At 40.5% G+C, this 23,730-nt stretch overlaps 3 protein-coding genes across 3 annotated transcripts; 2 read left to right on the top strand and 1 right to left on the bottom strand.

The window, feature by feature from the left end:
- Nucleotides 1-360: 360 nt before the first annotated feature.
- Nucleotides 361-6,146, top strand: gck (glucokinase (hexokinase 4)). Its single transcript, XM_071523855.1, is given in 11 exon segments — nucleotides 361-456; nucleotides 1,022-1,184; nucleotides 1,321-1,361; nucleotides 1,363-1,491; nucleotides 1,973-2,092; nucleotides 2,311-2,406; nucleotides 2,542-2,641; nucleotides 2,745-2,928; nucleotides 3,625-3,780; nucleotides 4,443-4,676; nucleotides 5,579-6,146. Coding segments are annotated over 11 exon segments (1,452 nt in total). The 5' UTR covers nucleotides 361-375; the 3' UTR covers nucleotides 5,727-6,146.
- A 1,949-nt stretch (nucleotides 6,147-8,095) lies between these two features.
- On the top strand, nucleotides 8,096-10,879 carry myl7 (myosin, light chain 7, regulatory). Its single transcript, XM_071523854.1, has 6 exons — nucleotides 8,096-8,131; nucleotides 9,790-9,865; nucleotides 10,143-10,247; nucleotides 10,401-10,479; nucleotides 10,593-10,641; nucleotides 10,757-10,879. The coding sequence occupies exons 1-6, from the start codon at nucleotides 8,096-8,098 to the stop codon at nucleotides 10,859-10,861; spliced, it is 450 nt and encodes a 149-aa protein (XP_071379955.1). The 3' UTR covers nucleotides 10,862-10,879.
- A 2,878-nt stretch (nucleotides 10,880-13,757) lies between these two features.
- Nucleotides 13,758-20,993, bottom strand: agpat9l (1-acylglycerol-3-phosphate O-acyltransferase 9, like). Its single transcript, XM_071523857.1, has 14 exons — nucleotides 20,932-20,993; nucleotides 20,248-20,467; nucleotides 20,021-20,087; nucleotides 18,352-18,500; nucleotides 18,031-18,176; nucleotides 17,286-17,360; nucleotides 17,067-17,156; nucleotides 16,880-16,973; nucleotides 16,650-16,765; nucleotides 16,182-16,237; nucleotides 15,870-15,955; nucleotides 15,597-15,725; nucleotides 14,834-14,913; nucleotides 13,758-14,422 (listed from the first exon to the last, which is right to left on the bottom strand). Exons 2-14 carry the CDS (start codon nucleotides 20,389-20,391, stop codon nucleotides 14,317-14,319), a joined length of 1,338 nt encoding a protein of 445 aa, XP_071379958.1. The 5' UTR covers nucleotides 20,392-20,467; nucleotides 20,932-20,993; the 3' UTR covers nucleotides 13,758-14,316.
- Between the last annotated feature and the right edge of the window lie 2,737 nt (nucleotides 20,994-23,730).

Raw genomic sequence — 23,730 nt, 5'->3', positions numbered from 1 at the left:
CAATCGTTAGGCTGGAGTGGATACTAATTTAGAAATTAGGTCATGTAGATTTTGGCTCTCTTTTCATTTGCATTGTACAGGGGTTATTCTGCTGTGTGTGTGTGTGTGTGTGTGTGTGTGTGTGTGTGTGTGTGTGCACGCATGTGGGTGTGAACCTACATGGCCAGATGGGGTGAGGTGGGGAAGGGGTGGGCATGTGTGCACAGAGGCCACCGTCTTCTGTGACCAGCCCACTTCACCTGAGCATAAAAACAGCTGAGGTTCTTATTCAGTGGTACTCACAGTTGACTGGCTCTGCACACACGCAGCACAGACGCACACTCACCACACACCTAGATACACACTGACAAGCTCATTTAGTTAGGCTTCGTGAAGATGCCGTGTGTCAGCTCCCACCTCAACCAGATGGTGAAGATGCCCTGTAGCTACAGCTCTGTGGTCGATAAAATCCTCATGGTAAGACGTGCTTTTCGCAAAGTTCATTCTCTAGAGGTTACAGTACATTGTACCCTTAGTAACGTTATGGTTGTACTCTTTTATCCCACGTGAATGTTGTCTGAATTAACCCTAGTCTTCACACACAGACTGCTCCATGTTGTTTAAGAAGAAGCTCTGGGTGAGATGCTTTGTATTAGATGTTCACATCCTTTTTTGTAATCCTGTAATTTATTAAAAACATGGTTGTATGTGAGAGCTGTACAGCAGAGCTTTGAGTCCTCTCCACTTTATGTCACTGTTTTGTATGAAATGTTTAGTTTGTCACTTTTTCCTTCTCTGATATCTACTTTGTGTTCTGTATTCTTTTTCATTCTCACAATTTCTGCATTTTCCTCCCCTTTTTCCTTGTGCCATCCTCTCTCTAATATTTGAAAATAAGTTAAAGTATCATATTTTACAGCAAACCTTTACAAACATGTGTCCAATACATCAATCACAACTAAAGAAAATGTAAGCTAGTTGCTTTGTGTTAGCTAGTTAGGTCATTTCAGCTCTGACCAGCTCTGCTCTCCTCTCCTTGCAGGTGGAGCAGATCCTGTCGGAGTTCAGGCTGAACAAGGAAGAACTGAAAGAGGTAATGAAGAGGATGCAGCGCGAGATGGAGAGAGGGCTGCGTTTAGAGACGCACGAAGAGGCCAGTGTCAAAATGCTTCCCACTTATGTCTGCTCCACCCCAGAGGGATCAGGTAGATACTCATTCTTTCTCATTCTCAGCCTGTAGATGTCACTGAATTTCATTTATCCGTGAATGGCAGGAATCCAACGCTTCTCACCTGGGCAGTGAAAGCTGGTTAATGCATTCAGATGTGTGTGTTGTGTCAGAGGTGGGAGACTTCCTGGCTCTGGACCTGGGGGGGACAAACCCTGGGGGGGACAAACTTCCGTGTGATGCTAGTGAAGGTGGGTGAAGATGAGGAGAGGGGCTGGAAGGTGGAGACCAAGAACCAGATGTACTCGATCCCTGAAGATGCCATGACAGGGACCGCGGAAATGGTTAGTGTGCATGTACTAACACAGCATATTTTCCAGTGTTAAGTGTTGATTTTTCAGTGACGGTTATTTGGAATTGATGAGTGCTGATTGGAGAGTTGTTTGTCCACTCACAGATCTGATATGGCCCTGAGGCAGCTGTTCAAAACTATTAAAAGTGTTAAATTAACTCTGATGGGTGTGGACTGTTATAAACACTGACATAGTGTTGATATTTACATTATCAGAGTTAAAACACTGATGATTTTGATGTGTATTAATCACTTACTACAGACTCTCTTGCTAATTCATCACAACATACAAAATGTAAACATCACTCTGATGGGTCTGGACTTATATAGTGTTGGATTTTACTCTCAGAGTTAAATGAACAATAATTTTGCTGTGTAGAAGTGTTTCTATCGTAGTGACACAGTGAAGACCTCCCTCTCTCTCTCTCTCTCTCTCTCTCTCTCTCTCTCTCTCTCTCTCTCTCTCTCTGCAGCTGTTTGACTACATAGCGGAGTGTATCTCAGACTTCCTGGACAAACACCACATCAAACACAAGAAGCTTCCTCTGGGCTTTACTTTCTCCTTTCCCGTACGACACGAGGACATTGATAAGGTAGGCTCTGAATACACTGGGCAACTTTTTAGGAAATGATAAGATGGGCAAGATGGGACTGATTACATAACAACGTCTCGTTGCCAGGAAAAACGTGCTCTTTGATTCACTTTGTTTTTTATTGCTGAAAACATTCATTTGAACTTTCCCTAGACTTGTTGTTCATGGTCACAGGTATTTATCACAGAGATTAAACACTGTGCTGTCTCTTCCCACAGGGTATCCTCCTTAACTGGACCAAAGGGTTCAAGGCCTCTGGGGCAGAGGGCAACAATGTTGTGGGTCTGCTGAGAGATGCTATCAAGAGAAGAGGGGTAGGCTGGGTCTCCCATGTTACATTAGAGTGAACTTTTACCATTATAAACAACAAAACAGACAGAGTTTTGTTTCAAAGTCATGTCACCTGGAAAATGACTGTAAATCCATTTTGACATTGCCACATCATTCAGGACTTTGAGATGGATGTGGTTGCCATGGTGAACGACACAGTGGCCACCATGATCTCCTGCTACTACGAGGATCGCAGCTGCGAAGTTGGGATGATTGTGGGTAAGGAGCAAGCATGCACGCTCATGACCACACAGACACACACACACACACACACACACACACAGATTTAAACAATATGGTCAATGTCTCTGCACTTTCCCAGGTACTGGCTGCAATGCGTGCTACATGGAGGAGATGCGGACGGTGGAGCTGGTGGAGGGGGAGGAGGGCCGAATGTGCGTGAACACGGAGTGGGGGGCGTTTGGAGAAAACGGGGAGCTGGAGGAGTTCAGACTGGAGTACGACAGAGTGGTGGACGAGACCTCGATAAACCCCCGACAGCAACTGTGAGTCATAGGTTGCATAGCACACAATTCCATACTTCTTCCAATATATGTATGTATGTATGTATGTATGTATGTATGTATGTATGTATTCATGTCCATCCAAGCTTAGAGTTGAGAGTCAAAGATGGTGCTGGGAGTGTGACATTCATATGACTTTTAGGGACACGCAGGCTTTTAATTTGAAACGTGCCACACACTATCTCCTCACTCATATCATTCAATGGCAATACTCACCTGACTCTCATCTGAGATCTCTGTGTGGTTGCTAAGGTACCAGCTGTTTTTCCTGGTGATGTTTGTGAGTGGTCAGAGTCTTCATACGTCAGCGGTCAGTCAGCGGGTGGGGGTGTCAGATTAATGATCTCTCCACAGTGCTTGCCATAGTGCCTCCGGGCCTAATGGCTGTTTACTTTTCGCACTGACAGACAACCACTGAGCCCGGCCTCACTCAGCCTCACTCAGCCTCTTTAGCTCTAGGGCCCAGAGCGACGTGGAGGTTGCTATCCTGCTCCCAACCCACGTAGAAAAGGAAAGTTGTTTGCTCATGTGTTTTGTGACGCACATATCCTTCCTGTTTCCCTCCCTAGTCCACCCTCCTCTCTCTTTTAACTTTTTCACGCCCCTCCCATCAAGTCTCCCCTGCTCTTTTAACTCACTCGTTCTCTTCTCGTTCCCTCCACGCCTCTCTCCCTGTAGATACGAGAAGCTGATCAGTGGGAAGTATATGGGTGAGCTGGTCAGGCTGGTTCTGCTGAAGCTGGTTAATGAGGACCTGCTGTTTAACGGTGAAGCCTCAGACCTGCTGAAGACACGTGGCAGCTTTGACACGCGCTACGTCTCACAGGTGGAGAGGTGAGAATCAGGCTGTTCTCTGGCCTGACCTGGCTGCAAACAAGTTATCAAGTTAATGGTGATGGCTGCAATCAAGCCATCAAGTTAAAACAACTACATTTTCATAAAATGTTGCTTGCAGAAAAAAACTAACAAAAAATAAGATACGATAAGATGAAACCTTATTGATCCCTGTGGGGAATTGTTGCAGCAGCAAAAGTAAGAAGGGAAAAAAGACAAATAGAATATAAGCACATAAATACAAAAAAGCAATAGAGACAATAGAAATAACAAATGCTGGTGTATGCTGGTGACAGATAAAATGCATCTTGAGTAGACTGTATTGATGGGAAATGTGGGGAAGGAGTATGGATTACTAACATTTTTTATTGTCACAATTTCTTATTTAAATATGGATTACTAAAATGGAAATGTGCTATATCTAAATATAAGTATGTATAAACATAATGTAGTAAAAACATACAAATGTAAGAAAATAATAAGAAAATAGTGGAACCATTCATGAAAACATCATGAATCCAGAATATAACAATGAGCAAGATATGTGAAAAACTGGAGAAGCAAGTATGTGCATTTATAGCCATATACATGATGTGCAAGTGTGCATCATGAAACATTCACTGCTGATATTTTACATTTGTGTTTTGCCCTGTTTTGATCAGCGACTCGGAAGACCGGAAACAGATCTACAACATCCTGTCCTCGCTGGGTGTGCTGCCATCGGAGCTGGACTGTGACATCGTGCGTCTGGTGTGTGAGAGCGTTTCCACTCGCTCAGCTCACATGTGTGGTGCCGGACTCGCCGGTGTCATCAACCTCATGAGGGAGCGGCGCAGCCAGGAGGCCCTGAAGATTACAGTGGGGGTTGATGGTTCGGTCTACAAGCTGCATCCATGGTGAGGAGCGGGGAGAGTAACACTAGAAGGACAGAGCTGCAGTCAGCTGATGACTGCTTTGAATTTTAGAATAAAAATATCTCCGTTCTCAAAATCCCTCCATGGATTTTCCTAGAGCCACTTTCTGTGCAAACCAGCAAGAGTTTCAAAATCATGCAAGGAAATATGATTAGATTTACCCTCTTAAAGTAAAAATCCACCCTAACACACTTTAACACTGTTAAAAAACAGCCATTGGCGATGTATCTCATTTTGTTTTGTTTTGTAGCTCTCATATCCCGTGGACAACAGGCCAAAAGTAGCTCAGCTACAATGGCGTAAACATAGGTTTTAACAGTAAACATCATGGTTTGGTGTCAGTCCCTCAAAATCAAAGAGCGAGGGCTTCTTGCTAGAGCCGCCATTATGCACCGATGTTCAACAATCATACAGGGAGAAGTCGATCGTAGAAGAGGCAGAGAGAGACCAGTTTCTCCACTGACAGTAGCCTCAATAATCCAATGAAGCCACAAGACATGTTGTGTTTTCAGTAAGGGGAGTGGGCTCTCTTGCTCTTCCTTTACTATCGCTATCGCTCTCTCCACCTACTCATACTGAAATGTCGGAAATCACTAACTGAAATAGAAGTAGATGAGGCAGGTTGAGGGAAAGTGGGTACACCAAAAATAAAAATACAACATCACAAAGTAACTCCTGGAATGTATTGAATATCACTGATGGTGTTTAACAGTGTTAGAGAATCCTAGGGTGGATTTTTCCTTTAATTGAAGACTTATCTAGGGTTAAGAAATGAGACAGTGGGTGAATTGGAGAAAGAGGGAGGTGGAGAAAAAGGGGTGAGAGAGAGAGAGAGTGAGATATGACTGATGTTGTACACTAAACGTCTTCTTCCCTTCTCCCAGTTTCCAAGACAGGTTCCACAAGATTGTCCGGGAGCTAACACCTCACTGCGAGATCACCTTCATCCAGTCAGAGGAGGGCAGCGGTCGTGGCGCGGCCCTCATCTCAGCGGTGGCCTGCAAGATGGCGGCGTGCATGCTGACACAGTAAGGGCGCTGTGCAGTGAGCAGTCGGCCCACCGTGACGGCGTGAAGCAAGCCTGGCTGAACTCTGACCTAAGAAAGTTGCGGACGTCCAGCTCCGCCTCCTCCAGGCTTCAGCTGAGAGATGTGTGTCAGCGTGTGAGCAAGGGTCCTCACCACATGAAGGTGTACAGACAAGAAACCAACTTGTATTATACAGACCAATTTGTAGTATTAGAAAAACAAAACTCCAACTTGTAGCAATTTCTGTATGTTTCTGAATATCTAACATCCATGGTCCACTGTTGCACCCAAAAACATTAGGTGGCATGAAAGCTAGCTCAAAAGACAAGCTCCTTGTGTGTCAATGACTGTTGATAGTGTTTGAGTATGGACTGACCCATTTTGAAAATGGTTGGTGTATTATTGATGATAATGTAATATAATACCAGTGGAAACTGGTTGGTTCATATTTTTGTATATGCTGTTGTAAACTTAAACTCAGTGGGATTACTATGACTAAATCAAATTCATTGCTTTACTGTGTAGCCTTTACTGTTTGAGTGCAATGAAATATTTCGTTGGTATTGTATATTTAAAAGTTATGTTGACAACACTATATATTCGCCACAAATGGTCTTAATGTGCTTCAGAATGAATTGTGTTTTGAATGTGAATAGGCTTCACTGTAAATAAAATTGCTCTATGATAAACTGCTGTATTTTAATTCCATCCATCCATTTTCCATACTCGCTTATTCCTATACAGGGTCATGGGGAGGGGGGCATCCCAGCATGCATTGGGTGGACGCCACTGTATTTTAATTGAATGTATATAATTTAATCTCTAGCAAATCATGTAAAAATAATTTAGTTTTCTGCAAAGATTTATACTGATAAGATCTGAGGTCACAGCTAAAATGGGCTGATGCACAAAATTTTGTCATTTGTTTGGTCATGTGAACTTGTAAACAATTGTTTTTTTCCTCAGTGCCTGACAAGTTGTCAGGACGGTTGAAAATAATACTAAAAAACAGTTTATATCTATGTGAGCTAACTGGCCCGGACGTCTCATAACAGACTGGGACTACACAGTCTGAGAAACGCTGCTAATCAAAGAGAACATCTAAACATCTGCTAATGTAAGAACTTCCCATTAACGTCATAAACTATTCACACAGTAACAATTTTTAGCAAATAGTATAATAATCCTGTTAATGTCCAATAAATGTAACAAAATGTATCTACCACTGATGTAATACTTTATTTTTGTTGTTCCTGTTGTTTATTGCAGGGTTGAAATTGAAAATGGAATAACTGTAAAAAAAAAAAAAAAACTGTAATAAAACTGTAAATAAAAATGTGATGAAATTCAATACATAACTGTCAATGATTGATTACTGCTGATTGTAAATGGTTTACATTTCAAAAGTTACAACCTTCTTGTTAATGTAATATTAATCTGTAAATGTATTATGTTTGGACACTATTGCTACTTTTAGAATTCTGCAGCTTCTCGAGAATTCAGCCTTAGGTCCCGATACTGCAAAGCATCGTAACATATTGCCTTTTACACACTATGTTGGCCAAACCTACAAGGCTCCTGTGCATAAAAGACCAGTGAAAGTTACCATTAAAGCTTGAGTTGACCTCAGTCGTTAACATTAGTTGCCGGTGGGATGACTGGTGAACGTCACAGGTCACTTTCTGCCCCCTGCCTTCTCCCTCCCAGACCCTCTTCACTCTCACTATCTCTACTTTCCAGCCCAGAGGAATCCTGGGTGCTTCAGCTTATCAGCTCCCTTCAGAGACACACAGAGAGCAGATGGCCATGTAAGGGACTGCGCTGCCCGCCGTAGGCTATTATAGGAGGGCAGCAGATAACATGGGCCATACATAAAACCCATCCCAGCATCACACCTAGTCTGGGAGCCAACAGATTTAAAACACACATACACTCATACAGACATGGTGAGTAAATCAAGATGATACCTTCAGGGTCTTTTGATACATTCCTTTTGTGATGCTTCAAAAAGAACCTGTCTAGTAATTGAGAAATGGTATTGTGATCTTATTGTGTGCCATAGTATTATAACCTTAGTGTACAGTTGATTGGGACATTAATTGATGTACCTACAAATGTAGGAACTATTTACCAATATTTTGTTATTCTGAAAGTTGCAGTCAAATTGTATAAAGACATCTGCTACATGAAACTTAAACCTGTAGTGATAGTGTCATATTTACCTGCAGTGACCCTGGATGATACACTGTGTTGTTTGTGCAGACTGAATGAATTGGTGTTCACCCTCTCTATTTAAACGGTGTTCAGGCGAGTAAGAAGGCTTCTAATAAGAGACAGAGAGGAGCTCAGAAGAGTTGCTCCAATGTCTTCTCCATGTTCGAGCAGTCCCAGATACAGGAGTTCAAGGAGGTATGTGGTCCTGCCAGGACTGTCACAGCTGAGATGGATGTGTTAACACTAGAGAGGCCAAGGCACAGACAATATGACGGCTAGAAAGTCTTACTCAAGTGGAAGTATTGTTACTTTCCAGATATTTTACTTAAGTATAAGTAAAAGTACCGGTGTAAAAATCTACTTAAGAAAAAGTAAAAAGCAGCTAATTTAAAATGTATTAAGAGTAAAAGTTACTGACTTACTTTTTTAGAAAAGTGAATGTTCAAACTAGATTCTTTTAATTGGAAAATTTGGAAATTACAAAATAAAGTGCACAAACAAAGTAAAGCCAGATTACTCTTCTCACTGTGAATGGCTTCACAATTAGCCAATTTACATTGGTCCAGTTTCTGAACATTGGTTCAGTTTCTGCTTATGGAGAGTCTACAAAATCTGTACTCTGTACTGGATGTGATTTAAAATGTGAAGTACAATACTTAAGTAAAAACGTTCTTAAGTAAAAGTAGAACTACTGACTTAAAAACTAAAAAAATACTCAAAAAAGTACAAGTACACAATAAAGCTACTCAATTACAGTAACTGGAGTAAATGTAATTAGTTGTCTTCTCTCAGACCCCCAAAATCCCAATGGCCAACAGTATACTAGTAACTATCACTATTACTGCTGCTGCCACTGCTATTACCACTACTACTTCAGTTTGATTAGATGTGTATTTAAATTACACAACATGAAGAGCACGTCTCTGAAAAATATTCTGTGAATGACAGCGTACCCAAATTAATGCTTGAGTCCAATAATTTTCATGTCTTCTCAGTTTAGTTTAAATGTTTTTTACAAGCTTTAAGAATTCTAAATGTTTTATAAGCTCTAACAATTCTATTTTTAATATATTTGATCTAATTTCATCAGAGTTATTCCTTAGTGTGACAACTATCACATCTTATCTAACTGAAACCTTCAACAAGAGAGTGCATGGATGATAAATTTGTAATGGAAAAAAAACAGCTTGTACAAATCATTTAATCTCATAGAGAAAGTAAAGATGTAAGTTGTTAGGTTGATTTTAAAAAGCATTTATCATTTTTCTTTCATAGCCTAAATATTTTAAGAATTTATAAGATGAAAGAGATTCCCTCTCAAACCTGTTAAAATCAAATATTTCACCATCATGTCTTCACCACAAAAAATATAAGGGCTGAATATCTTTTCAGACTGGGTGTTTTCATCTTCCCTACCCACTAATACACTTTATTTCTAAAGTGACTCCAAAAAAAAAACAAAAAAACATTTGCATTGCCCATTAAAGGGCAATAAAAAGTAAAATTGCATTCTTGCTACTATTTCACATGCCATGCAATATAATCACAGACGGTTACATTTGAAAAAAACTTCTACATCAGATAGTAGAGCAATTAATAATTAATGATAATAAATTGTCACTGAAGACTTTCCTTGGAGGTGCAATTTTGGAGCAATGATTACAAGGAGCCAGTTTTATTTCCTGGCATTTGTATGGCTGAATTCACTGTACTTGAAAAGCTCCTGTCCACTGACTGCTGTTTTAGAAAATTATTGTAGAACAGAGGCTAAAATTGCTGATGAATATGATTCACTCTGTTTGTTGTGGTTGAAAGTTTTTCAGCAGCATTTTAATTTGTGCTTCCTCCTGTAGGCTTTTGGCTGCATTGATCAAGACAGAGACGGTGTTATCAAAAAACAGGACCTGAGGGAGACCTATGGACAGCTCGGTATTTTCTTTATCTTTTTTTTGTTTATCTTTTTAATCCATTAATTTATACCAAATGTTAAAAAAATCAAAAAAGTTGCTATATAAAGTTACATCCTTGGAAAATTTCCAAAAACATTCATGTTCAAACAAAACAAAGGAGGGTAATTCATTTTACCATTGGAGATTGACCAGCTATGGCATCCTGCTATTCCTGTCATGTTTATTGGTTCACTCTGTGTGTGTGTGTGTGTGTGTGTGTGTGTGTGTGTGTGTGTGTGTGTGTGCGCCCCTGCCAGGAAAGCTCAATGTGAAGGACGAGGAGCTGGATGAGATGCTGAATGAGGGGAAAGGTCCGATCAACTTCACTGTGTTCCTGACTTTGTTTGGAGAGAAACTCAATGGTGAGAGCTTCAACAAAATCCTTGACTTTTCTTGAAAGTCACTAAACCGAAAGCTACAGTGGACTTTAAAAGAGCTGTGACTGACTCCTGCACTTGAACAGTATTTATCGCTTGCTTGGAATAAGATGAGTTGTGTGTCCTGCCTCCCTGCAGGCACTGACCCTGAGGACACCATACTGGCTGCCTTCAAGCTTTTTGACCCTAATGCCACAGGCTTTGTCAATAAGGACGAGTAAGATAAATCCCTCAGTTAATAAACTTTCATGTCAAACAACTTTGCAATGTTCGTAGCCTAATACATTCCTTTATCCTCTCTTTTTAACCACCTTTGCCTTTTTAATTCAGGTTCAGGCGATTACTGATGAACCAGGCTGATAAATTTACAGCAGAAGAGGTTTGTGATTTGTATTTGTTAAGATCAGCACTTCTTTTGTTCCTAAATCATCATTTTCTGCAGCATCTATTCCTATTTAAATTCACCAGTCTTTCTCACTTCCTGAACTTTCCAGGTGGATCAGGCCTTCGCAGTCGCTCCTATTGATGTGGCCGGCAACATCGACTACAAGTCTCTCTGCTACATCATCACACATGGAGATGAGAAGGAAGAGTCCTAAAGAGGATTGTAAAGCATCTATTTATATTTGGAGTGGTCTCTTTTCTTTCACATAGTTTGTGTATCTTATCCAAACATGCCTTAATTGTATGCCTCAATGACTGATAGAATAATGGCAGAATATTTCTGAGTGGTTCGACTTCCTCAGAGTGCAAAATCAGCTGTAATATTACACTGCAGTTGTGATGATGTTCAAAAGTGGCTCACTGTATGCCATTGGGAATAAAGTGTTGTGCTCCTCATAAGCTTCTTTGCTGATTACAAATGCACATTTGTACTCCTAAAAGAAAAAAACAAGCACTACACGAGGAAAGGACAACATAGGAAACATATGTGAATGTGTTGTCCCCGATAATTTTAAAAGGTACGTAGTTATATGCTTTGAAAATTTGAAAATTGAAATTTAAAACTACACAAAACTAAACGAAACTAAGCTCATCAATTTCATACCCATGCATGTAAAATCTTTACTGTATAATAACCCCACACTGTACATAAAAACAAAAAAAACAAAAAAAAACAACTAAGCACTACACAAAAAAGGACCACACAGGAAATGTCTGTGAATAATCACCACTGTGATTTTAATATTTGAATGTCAATTGAAGAATACATGCTCCTCTATGGATTAAGAATATACTACACCCCTTGGGTTTATGAAACCCTTTCAAAACCAAATGGATAAACCCAAAAATGCACGGTCATCAAGCCAAGATTATAACTGTTTTTCTTAGTTCCTGAAAAGTTCACATTTTGGAGATACAAGATTTTCAACTGACAACAGCGATATGTGATCCTTGATCATTTTAAAGGCACATAGACCTATTCTTTAGTATTGTATTTTGAAAATTGTGACCTAGACTAAAGCAAAGTAAAGTATCAAGAGCTCATTGGTCAGTGGTCTCATCACATTCAGAAGGCCTGCTGCAGTTCCAGCCTCTTGGAACACTGTTGCCATGGAGACAACAACAAACCCCTCCATAAACTCCCCTGCCTGAAGTTTTCCTGGTCGCACACGATAAGCCAGCAGACGACAAGACACGCAGGAGTGTGTGCAGCACTGGGTAGGGCAGGTTCGATTCAACTCATTTGCAGCTGCAGAGTTACATCCCAAAAGATTCTGAGTTTATTTTTGTTATTTTTTATTGTTATTTTTGTTTATTTTGGTGTTGAAATGTAGCTCTAGTGGTGGAGATGCCTATTTCGTCTGGAGCGACAGGCAGGGTGGATGTGGGAGTGGATACATCCATTGCATGGAGTCCAGATGGGCTGAAGAGGGAGGCGAAACCTGACAGACACATTGATTCCTATCTGAAGCTGTAGGTAGATTGCTTTTAATGTGTGCTGCGATTTATGCCTCTTTTGTAATGATTTAAAAAAGTTTAAATCAAATAAATTAAATAAATCAACAATTATTTCTGAGTAGCAGTGTAATTACAGCTGTGAAAACCTGTAACAGTTGTTTTCATACCATGACTTTTGTGGATCATTCAATTTTCATTTTTGTGTGGAAGATACAATTTTGATTATAGGATATAAGATATTACTGTTATTATGCCAAATTTCTGTATATAGTTTCACAAAGGAGTTAATGTGGTGAGTAAGTGTGTTTTATGCAGACTTTAAAAAGATGGTTACAGAACAATTTCAAATGTACGGTCTTTCATTGCTTAGCTATAAAATCAGTTTAATGTTGACACTGTCCAAATAAACAGCGACCTGTATGTCGTCTGAACGGTGCAGGGGGAGAGAGGGATGTGAGGCACTAATCAGGCTCATAAATGTTTCACCATACCGCTTGTTTCTCCTGGCTGCTTCACTGAGGAAGAGATATGAGGTTACATTTTGAAGAAAGCTGTAACACATTAAATGTCCTAACACCCAAACAATTCCTCTTGCTCCCCTATGATTGTAATTAAACTCATTTGAGTTTCCTAGTCATCACACAAAGGCTAAACTCCTTTCATTTGATGACGTTTGCAGGTATCTGGAAGCTACACAGAAAAGAAAACAGAACAAAAGTGACTTTACAGAGGTAAGTGTTATCATCAGTTAGAAAAGCATATAGCTGTTTGATTTAGAGCATTTTCAGACACCGGGAAACAAAGTGGTAATTGGTGTTCCTGTGTCTTTATGTGATTTAATGTTTGTTTTATTGCAACACAGGACAACACAGGACACAGACAAGATCTTCCCCTTGATTGTGAGAATGATGGTGAGGACACTGAAAATTTGGAGAACAAATAAATATCAGGATTACTTCAATGTGCACACAGCAGTGAATCTGTAATAAATCCCTCATTTTTCATTTTTCATTTTTTTAAGGGGCCAAAGATGAGAACACACAGAGGAACAGAGGCAGTAAAAATGACACTTCAGGCAAACCGTCCGGTGAAGAGAGACCTAAAAAGTCTCGAACGTGTTCTCTCCTTTAAAGCCAACGCACCTCATAAGGACTCATAGGGCTTTAACGCTCAGCATTATAATGTATTATTCAAGTGCCAAACCCTTGAGTCTCTGCCTTTGTGTTCACCCTTTACCTTTGTAATGGTAATAAGGAGTTGTGTAAAAAATGTAAGGGGTTTTCACAATTGAGACATCTTTTCAAGAAAAAGGTTGCTCAAATAGGTTCTCTTTGATAGGTATGTTTTATAGTGTTATAGTGTTATCAGTGTTAAAAAAATATAGATATTAAAATGTTTTGTAGTAAAATTCTGCACGATCACAGTATATAAAACAAATAGTTAAATGCTTAAAACATAATTCCCTCAATACTTATGAGTTTGTAACTGATATGTCAAATAATCGTGTGCCACATTAGTCCAATCATTACAAAACCTACAACTGCAAAAGACATCCAGGTTCCTTTTGCTTTTGCATAATCACACTGTGAGTACTGGAGTTAAACAAATATTTATTTAAAAAATAATGAATGCATGAAAAATAATCAGTACATGAATGAATGAACTGGTTGTGAATGTATGGCAACAAGCAGCAGTCATCAGTATAGTTGTTCTATCCAGTCGCTGTGTCTGTAGTCTTTGGTTGAATAAAATTCTCTGACATTCAGACTTTTGTCTGCAGTCACAGTGGCTGAAGGATTCACAGTGTCAATCATCCATTTCATCCATTTCATCCAGTGCATTTTGTCAGCATTCCTTTAAAATTCAATTAAAATAGCAGCTACAGCAGCAGTTAAAACAGAACTATCCCATTTCACAGTCTGCTCCTCTTCTCTGCCTCGCATGAAGTTCAACCGCACTTCCACCGCATTTTCTGTGCATAAATGAGCCCCACGCCTCTCCTTAGTCCTACCTAATGTTTCACAGTCTGTGTCCATTTAGTGGTATTCCTTATCTGGTCCGGTTAGTGAGACCACAGTGAGGCAGAGAGGATTTTTCCAGTGTATATTCTGCTACTTGGGCGAGTGATTGTCCATCATACTGGGCGGGGGGTTCATTCACTGCTGCTGCTGTCGTCTCCCACCACCATACTGCTGTACTGCTTCTGCTGCTGCTCTTTATAGGACTCCTTCACCTTTGCTCTCTTCAGACCTCCATCCCTACAGAGGCAGACAGGTGTAGTGAGGACATACAGTAACTCTTCCACATTGAGCATGGTGTTAATCATTCAACCACATACAATATATTGTACGGTTAATGTAATTATATATCAATGTCGTCATGTGAAAACCTTGTGACTACAATTATGGTGATTTTCATGTTTTAACTTCAGTTCAAGGATTTTCAAAAGCCACTGGATGAACTCAAAAATACATGGTGGTCAATCTTTTCTTAGTGCCTAAAAAGTTGAAATTTGGGAGATTTTTCACCCAGTGGCGACGATATGGAAGTACAATTTCTTATGTACGTGTGCGTTGTAGTATGTGTTAAAAGACTGTGTGTAAAGAGAATGGGAAATACTTCAAAAAGAGAGAAAAATCATATCACTGAGAAATGAAGTTTAGTCTTACCACTGCAGATCCAGCAGTCCTCCCTGGTGAGCAATGGCTGACTTCACTCTGTTGGCAAACTGAACAGCATCCTCCCCCTCCTGCCATTTTTGAATAAAAAATATACTCAATCTACTGCCTGTATGTGTGTGTGTGTCTGTGTGTGTGTCAAGTCAAGTATGTCTCAAAGGATTTCACAGAGAACAAACATACCTAGATTTAACTAATCAACAGTCAATCAAACAACAAAATGATGTAATACAAAATAGATTGATAATTGATGTAAAACAACTGAACTAAGTTTGAGCTGTTCTTTGAGTTTTTTGTGTGAAGCTTATCAACAACAGAAAATATTTGATTACATTTGACAAGCGCATGTAGCATCATAAAGTTATATTAAGTGTTAAAACAGCGTTATTCATTAACATTAAATACTGCCAACTACCATTTAAATAAGTGAATGTAAACTATAATGTACAAGCGCACAGGTGTCTAATTTCCAAGTAAAGTGGCCTCAAGCACTGATAATAATAAATAAATATATTTGTATGGCAAATTTATTTTCAAAGTTGTCAAGTAAAGATGATACCTAACAATTTTTGTGACTGAAAAATGTGTGTGTGTGTGTGTGTGTGTGTGTGTGTGTGTGTGTGTGTGTGTGTGTGTGTGTGTGTGTGTGTGTGTGTGTGCTCTATGTGTGGAGGGGTGGGAGTGGTACTTGAGGGGTGTACACGTGGATCCGTGCATGCATGTGGTCACGTGCATCAGCACACGTCATACACACCTGCTGGTGCATGGCTGGCAGATACCACACATTACAGACCAGAGCCCAGCTGGTCATCATCCTCAGCAGGTAACTGACCATACTGTACTTGGAACTGTTCCAGAAAGCATCTCCAAACTTGGGGTCATACTGAAGAAAGAGTTCAAAAATGCACAAAAGCTCAGGAAGTGCGGTGAAGAACAGCAGTTTGAAACATGCAAGCCAGAGGGCAAGAAAAAGGATTAAAATGTATCAAATGAGCCAAAGTGCAGAGAAACTCTAGGACTGAAGTACCTTAATGGCCACTGGGTATATTGTTCCTCCGATTTCAAAACTTCCCTTTTTAAACATCATGACGGATGTGTTGTTGACACAGGTGCCTGTGGAAACCAGAGATCAGCAGTTCAGATGAGCCGGAGCCCTGTGAGCCGTTTCCAAAACCACAGAAAATGATAGTCGCTCCTTTGTAACCATTCAGTGGTCAGACTGCTGTTCGGCACTGATCTAAGATAACAACACTCACTGAATCACATCCTTCATGATATAAAGACCAACATTATAGTGGTCTGTTTGAAGGTGACTATCATTCTACATGGTGACACTTACCCTCTGGGAAGATCAATATGGGAAGCTTTGTCTTGTCATTAACATGATCCCTCAACCTGGAAGTAACACAAGTGGGCACATTGTCAATGGAAATTATTTTATGACTACATAATTATAGTCATAAAGTTTTGGGTCTTCGAGTCATGTACTTTCACAACTGGGAAGATAACTCAAACGTTTTAGCATGAGTGTCTGGGTGAAGATGTGATACAATGAGATAGTGGAAATCAAACTATATGAGTCAGTGTCCAGTAGCAATTTTCCAGTGGCATATCCATGCTTGTTTGAGTAATGTGAGATGAAGAGATTCTACAGAAGATTTTACTGCCTGGAAAATGCCAACCTGTTTTCCTGTCACAGCAGGAGAAACAGAAAGAGAAGTGTGCTAGATAAATATGTTATTTCATTGTTAAGGCTTGTAATTACAAGCACACAGAGGCATGTACTGAAGCTAGGCTGAAGACTGACCTCTTGGTCACTAGGTGGCGATCTTTCATTTCTGCTCTTTCAAACCAGACATGAGGACAGGACCTAACCATGGCTCTCTGGACTACTCCCATCAAACCTCCATGCACCTGACCCACCTGGGAAAGACATGGTAACAATCACAGCAACACAATATGGTTTAGTATGAAAACTAAAAGGTATAATCTCTCTTTAGAAAATGTTGTTTTCTGGCTGGAGTTGGTACCACATACCATAGCGTAACATCCATCATTGCAGAGAATCACAATGTCGATAGGGGAGGTGTGATTGGCAACACAGATTCCTCCTTTTTTGGGTATATTTTCCCTGTAGTTACGAGGTAAATACATGAAGTCAATATAAGAGGATAAGGTCATTATTGATCTTTGTTGAGGTAGAAGAAGGTGAGGGTTCACTTACTTGTTGTGATAGTGGATGGTGGCAGAGAGTCCTCTAGCACAGATCCTGTAGCACATGACATGGACCCACTCACTGAGCCAGAACTTAATCCTTAAGCCAGACACACACAAAAATAGACAAGTGCAAATGAAGAAGGAGCAATCTGTATGAAAGTATAACTGATTTTAAAAAATGGTAAAAATAAGACAATTGTTGGAATAGCTAAGTGTTTGTAGTCACCTCCAATTGGGGAGTAGTCCAACAGCAGATGTTCCTATGACCAGCCAGGAGAGGCCAATGGCGACCAAGGTGATCCTAGAAGAGAGTGTAACACACTCAGTTTTTGCTTTTGCTGCTGAAAAATCTAGCACTGATATATATAATTAGGAATAGTGAATGGTCAGACAAACATTAAACTGATTAGACAGAAAGGGAGAGGTTTAGATTTTAGGTTTATTTTATATGTGCAAGAACTTAACAAACTTTACTGTGTTAAACCTCAATGGGCAGAGCCAAAGAACCACCGTTTTTCAGTTAGCTAACTGGCACACTTGAATGGCAAAAAACCGGGACTCTGATCAAAATATAACAAAAAATATAAATGGATTAATTAATTCATTCATGACCTTGGCCTTCATGATCTTGGAAGGTCAGCAGACTATCTAACTAGCCTAGCTAGATAGCTAAAGGCTAGTATGGCGGTTTGAACTTGGAATGTCAGCTAGGCTAACTAGCTAGCCTAGATAACTTATTATGGCTAGACTGTATTTTTTCAGTCAGTAGCAAGAGCACTAGGCTTCATAATATTAGCTTCCTCCTCTCTTACCTCTTACCTTTTTCACTGGGCTTAAGTCATCCTCCCCCTAACATTACATAGCCAGAAAAACTGTTTCATTGGCTCCGCCCATTGAGGTTTAGCTCAACCAATGAGATTATTTCTGCCTCCGATTTTGCAGTCTGCAAATGATGTGCAGTGTCTCTGTACCTGAGCGGGGTGAGGATGCAGTATCTCACAAAGACGCCCAGGCCGTAGACCAGCGTTAGCTTCAGACTGATATACTGGAAATCGTTGTTGGTGCGAGTCAGCAGGTTCCACGACACCAGCTCCTCTGAAGAGAACCGCTGGGTCACCTAGTGCCAAACAAAACCAAAACAAGACAGAATAGCATGGCCAGTTAGTTATGGTCTAGAATCAACCACGGATTTCAAATCACTTACTACCTTGGACATAAAAATACCAAATTATACTTATCATCATGCAGTTGTTATCCTTCTTATCTCTATATAAAGTAATCAATCAATGCACCTCATCCTCCACAATGCTCTCAATGCCTCGACGGGAGAAATAGAAACAGTCACTGAGTGTGAAATCGCCGCCCTCTGGTGGTTTGGGTCGACTGCGTCTGAGCTCTTCCAACTCTTTCTCCATAGAGCCATTGTCCCTCTGGATGAGACCTAACACACACACACACACACACACACACACACACACCATAAAAATAAGAGATTCATTGTCTTAAACAAACCCAGGCATCTGATAGGAACCACTATCTCAGTGGTAATCTAAAAGATAAATCAGGGTTGCCACATATTTTAGGATTTTGTTGATACTCTGCGTAGACAAAATGTTTTGAGTCAACAGAGAAAAAAAAAAAAACAAAGTTAATTCAGGAATGTGTTTCTTGGAGGATATTACATTTTGTATACATTATGTAAAAATAACAGAAAAATAAAACAAATAATCAAACATAAATCAAAGTATAAAAGCATTCTGGAGTTGCGGAAGAGGAAGAAGGTCTGGCAGTCTCACCATCACCTCCATATAACAACATTTGTCATTTGGAAACTGGCAGGGCAAGCAGACTTTGCATTGCCACTGATAACATCCAACATGAAACATTACACTTTCGTGGTCATAATTAGGAGCTGTCAATACCACAGGGACTTTCCAACAAATCCACTTCAGTGCTCAAAATGCATCAACAACGTGCCCAAAAAATGTCCTTCCACTTTTTGACCTGAAATACCCCAGGATAAGATGAGAACTGAGCCGATCACAGAACAGTCTTAAGTAGTGAAAGTGGCCTCTTGAGAGATCTAACACTGCCCTCTTAACAGATCTCAGAACAGCTGAGTTGGCATCAGCTGGAAAGGCTCCACAGTATCTGATAACGTGGGAGCAAAGTCCAAAACCTGGAATGATCGGCTCTGCATTCAATATTCAATCAAAACTTTGATAATAATGTCGGCCTTATCTCTGTTTATGAAGCACTTTCCTCTGCTCACACTCATTGCCCACATTTGAAAATATAACACTGACATAGGCTAATTTGGACTTTGTAGAGCTTCCTAGCTGCTGACACAACTACCGTCTGTATGTGCTACATAGGATACCACCCTGTGTAGCTTTGGCTATAGCCGAGTGACTGATAAAGTGTTGAGTAATTGTGTCTTCTCAGATAGGGCAAGTTTCCGGAGCAACTTTACCTTGTTGCCTGTCATAAACTTTCTCAATTCACTGAGCCATGGTACCATACAGAGACTGCTCCGAGCAGAAGATCCCCAGCATGGTGCAATCCAAAGCACGATTGAAAATACACTCTAAGGGCATAAGGGAAGGCTATCAAGCTGTAAGCATTTTGTCTGTATGCAAAAAAAAAAAACACTAAACAGGTACATCTCTTTCAAACTGAGCAGTATCATTTCAAGAGGCCCGTCCAGACTTGTCATATCTTAGGAAATCCAATGTTCCAGTTCAACTCCTGTATTTCACAATGAAGGATGTGACAAACACTTAGGTTTCTTAAGAGAGCCCTAACCAGAAATGCTGTCTGTCTATCTGTCTATCTATGTATCCATCTGTGTATGTATGTATGTATGTATGTATGTATGTATGTATGTATCTATCTATCTATCTATCTATCTATCTATCTAGTCAAACCATCCTTCCAGAGACCCAGTCTTCTTCTACTCACCGTTAAATCCAGAGGCCTTGAGTGCACGGTCGTCTGCGTTTGCCTTCTGGATCTTCAGAGTGGCCCACTGTGGAGGAGAGGGACAGGAGATGTTCATGATCTGCCACTGTCAGTTGTGTTGCATATGTTTGATATTTGCTTGTTTTTAATGTTTTATGTGGACCACTGGGTGAGGATCAGAATATCTGCTAACCTCAATGCACCTGTGAGAAACGAATGACAGTTACCTCCAAGGTTTTGACCAGGATGGTCATGTAGGTTTCGGAGATGCCCAGTGAGAAGCCGAACATGGCTGGCACCATGATGAAGGCAACAATGAGGTAGAGCCAAATTTTCAGTGCCCACAGGGACATGGACCAGTACTCCTCCATCTCTACCTTACTCTCTGCAACCAGGGGGTGTGCAAATGCAGCCCTGTGACCAAATCTAGCAAATGTAGTCTCGTGCCTGGGAAACAAAAGGTTGTAGTTTTGCCTTTTGTCACTTATCAAGTTCAATAAGCCTACGCTGAAACAATACAGACTGTCTCAACACAGCTACATGCAGGTATAGTTACTGTGGGAAAACAAATATCAGGTGTAGAAAAAATAGACTATAACAAGGAGAAAAGTATTAGCATGAAGGTCAGTAACAACAATTACAATGACAAATGGACCAAATAATGAGAATGAAGGCTTGAAACAGTCAGTTTCACCAGGAATAAGCCTTAACAGGTTACAGGACACGTCTCAGGACACTCCGCCCACAAAAATGTTGCCGATCAGAACTTGCGGTAATGTAAACTTGCCAATTTAAACATCGCCAGAAATAAACACATATGCCTACACTTGGACTTACAAGACTATGTTTCAGATGTTTGTTAGTCCTCTATGTTAGTACGCTTGTTTTTATGTCACGTCAGACCACCTTACCTGTCAAACTTCAGTCCATGCCCTTGCTTCCTCAGGAACAGCTGAAGACACTGAGCAGAAAGAGTAATCACGCCCATTTACTACAGCAGCTGTAGACCAAAGTTCACAGAGTTGCTCCCAACAGCGCCTCTCTGTGGCCAGAGGGGGAAACACCGACACGTGGACCTGGGAGCGATTCCAATCAAAGTCATTGTTCATGTTTATTGGTTAACTATAAATGGTGGAGAGTCAACAGTGTACATTCAACTTGTGCTATCAATAGTGAACTTTACAGGTAGATAAACAGGTAGACCGCTTCACCATCATATCATACAACCTCCTGTGGTTTATGGGAGTTAGGAACCACCACAAAAAAAAAGAAAAGAAAAGAAAACAAGCCAAAAAGCCGAGGACGCATTGCACACACAACTCACAATGGTCCGACATGGAATTTCTGCGGAATAAAGGGGTGATTCACAGGAATTATTTCTGTGATGGAAAAAAATACATCTTCCTTCTGCCAAACTGATCTCTGAGCAACTCCCTCAACACACCATACAAGGTGCAGGGAATAAGGGTAAAATAGGGGTAGCCTAATCTACTTTTTTAGGGTATTTAGGGTAATAACTTTTTTTTTTTTCACTTTCTCTTATCACCTGACAGTATCAATCTCTGGGCTAACTTGACTTACCTCAGAAGCCAACTAGTCACTCCTAAAAAACCTAACGCAGTTTGGGGAAAAAAATAATAGCCCCAAGTGACTTGAAAAGTCCAAACCCCTCAGATGTCTCATTAACCACAACTGAGGGAAGCCTTTATGAGGAATGCTGCAACCCTCTCCCTGTGTAAAAGCCTCTGTCTCCCACCTAAGACTAACAAAAGGTCCTGATTATTTTCCAGGATCAGACATTTCACAGTCTGTTGCACATTACTGTAACAGTGGACTTCAGGGGGGTCAGTTTGGGTAACGTCTCGTCTCTGGGAATGATAAGAAATGAATTCATTCTGGGATGAACCTAATCCAGACATCTTTCAGGATCACAATCCGGGTCCTTGGCAAAGGATGCATTTTCAACAGGATGTCATATTTAACTGGCTGCCTACCACAGTACCATATATAGGCTACATCCCATATGATGACACATTCCATGTGAACTTTCATCTGTCCAGATTCCCCCAATCAAAAAAGTGTGATCTTTTTTTTTTTTTTGAAAGATTATTGTGAGCATCAGGCTCACAATAATCAACTATTTATATCTTTACTCAGTGTAAACAAATCAGACAAATTGCCCAGTCCCACAATTTGACAACAGTTATATAGACATACCAGATGTGTGGTAAGACATTAATGTTGTTCTGGTGAACAAACCAGTGGCTTGTGTTAGGGTGTGGTAGCTCCAGCAAGGCGATACTTGTTAGTACTGAAATAGCTGCTGTTTTCTATATTTGTTCTCCTAATGTTAAAGTGTTTATTACTTATGCTGAATGCTGGTTTTGTTGGGGCCTGCAGGGGGAAACACCCCAGTGACTGAGGCCTGTTGGTGCTGTTATTGTTGCTCTCTCTCTCTCTCTCTCTCTCTCTCACTCACACTCTTTCTCTCTCTCTCTCTCTCTCTCTCTCTCTCTCTCTCTCTCTCTCTCTCTCTCGTGTGTGTATGTGTGTGTGTGTGTGTGTGTGTGTGTGTGTGTGTGTGTGTGAGTTAATCAAACTCAAAGCTCAGCTGACATAATCCTTGTGGCACTGTGTGCTATCAGTGGTTTACAAAGTTATTTTTAGGGGACCCACATTTTGAAAATGATTCTCTCTCACCCCCAGACAGATTTTCAAGAGATTGGGTGGGCAAATCTAACAAAAGTTACCCTGTTTAAAGCTGAGAGCATGTTATCCAACAGTGTAATGTGCAGCCTAAATTGCAGGACTTGAAAATATTTTCTTTAAAAAATAACTAATTCAAATCTTCCCTGACTCACATTTGGGCCGCTGCCCAGGCCTTTGAAAAACACTGCGGTAGATAATCCTGTGGTGGGTCCATTTGCACACACACACACACACGCACACACACACAAAGTGACAGACAGAGAGATAGATAGACAGATAGACAGAGAGATGGATAGATAGATAGATAGACAGAGAGAGAGCGAGAGAGAGAGAGAGAAAGAGGGGGGGGGGGGGGGGGGGGGGGACTCAGATGCCATTAGACTCCAGACATTTAACAAGCCCACTGCAGTGTCTGCCACTGTGTTGACCCCGGACAATGACAATGCAGGGACTGTGTCATGTTTCAGTTGCCATTTAGTCACAGACAAGTCTGCTCCAGGGATAAATATCAGGTAAACCACTGAACTACAGCAGAGTGTTTTACTGAGAGGGGCTGTGGCTTCCAGATGATACGCCCCAGAAAAAAACATTATCTTGAAATATAGTATACCGTGCTTCAGGGGCTCTTAAACGTCCCCTGGAAATAATAAATTATATCCTATAGAGAACTATTCCACAGAGTACCTTAAACATCAGAAAAACGTTCTCGTCTCGATTGGCAATAGAGTTCAATGGAGAATGAAAGTGTATCCCATGTATTTTCACATATAGAAGTGGGAAGGTGGTAAATTACTTTTCCTTGAAACCTCAGGAAGTGGAATCCAACGCCATCCTGTGCTCTGGAATCTAGTTCGTGATTTACAAAAATGAATATCAGGTCTGCAGGCAAAAAGGCAGAATTAGAAAAATTTTCAATAGAAAACATTGTTCAAAAGCAATAACTACAACTTAAATATGAACAGCAACATGTGTAGAATGAGCAAATATTTGTCAGTGATGCA

The sequence above is a fragment of the Centroberyx affinis genome, unplaced genomic scaffold (assembly GCF_046629955.1).
Source record: "Centroberyx affinis isolate AG114_WGS23_722 - 3 ecotype Tasmania unplaced genomic scaffold, CSIRO-AGI_Caff_v1 ptg001129l_1, whole genome shotgun sequence".
NCBI classification, from domain to species: Eukaryota; Metazoa; Chordata; class Actinopteri; order Beryciformes; family Berycidae; genus Centroberyx; species Centroberyx affinis.
Note: the sequence above shows the minus strand (reverse complement) of the source record. Positions and strands in the feature narration are given on the sequence as shown.

Bases quoted from the DNA above. Each gene is read 5' to 3' on its own strand.
- myl7 (XM_071523854.1), top strand. From the start codon at position 8,096: ATGTTCGAGCAGTCCCAGATACAGGAGTTCAAGGAG. The intron at 9,866-10,142 runs GTATTTTCTTTA...CGCCCCTGCCAG, and splicing joins GGAGACCTATGGACAGCTCG to GAAAGCTCAATGTGAAGGAC. The intron at 10,642-10,756 runs GTTTGTGATTTG...TGAACTTTCCAG, and splicing joins ATAAATTTACAGCAGAAGAG to GTGGATCAGGCCTTCGCAGT.
- agpat9l (XM_071523857.1), bottom strand. From the start codon at position 20,391: ATGGAGGAGTACTGGTCCATGTCCCTGTGGGCACTGAAAATTTGGCTC. The intron at 20,088-20,247 runs GTAACTGTCATT...TCTCCTCCACAG, and splicing joins TCCTGGTCAAAACCTTGGAG to TGGGCCACTCTGAAGATCCA. The intron at 16,766-16,879 runs GTATGTGGTACC...TGTCTTTCCCAG, and splicing joins ATGATGGATGTTACGCTATG to GTGGGTCAGGTGCATGGAGG.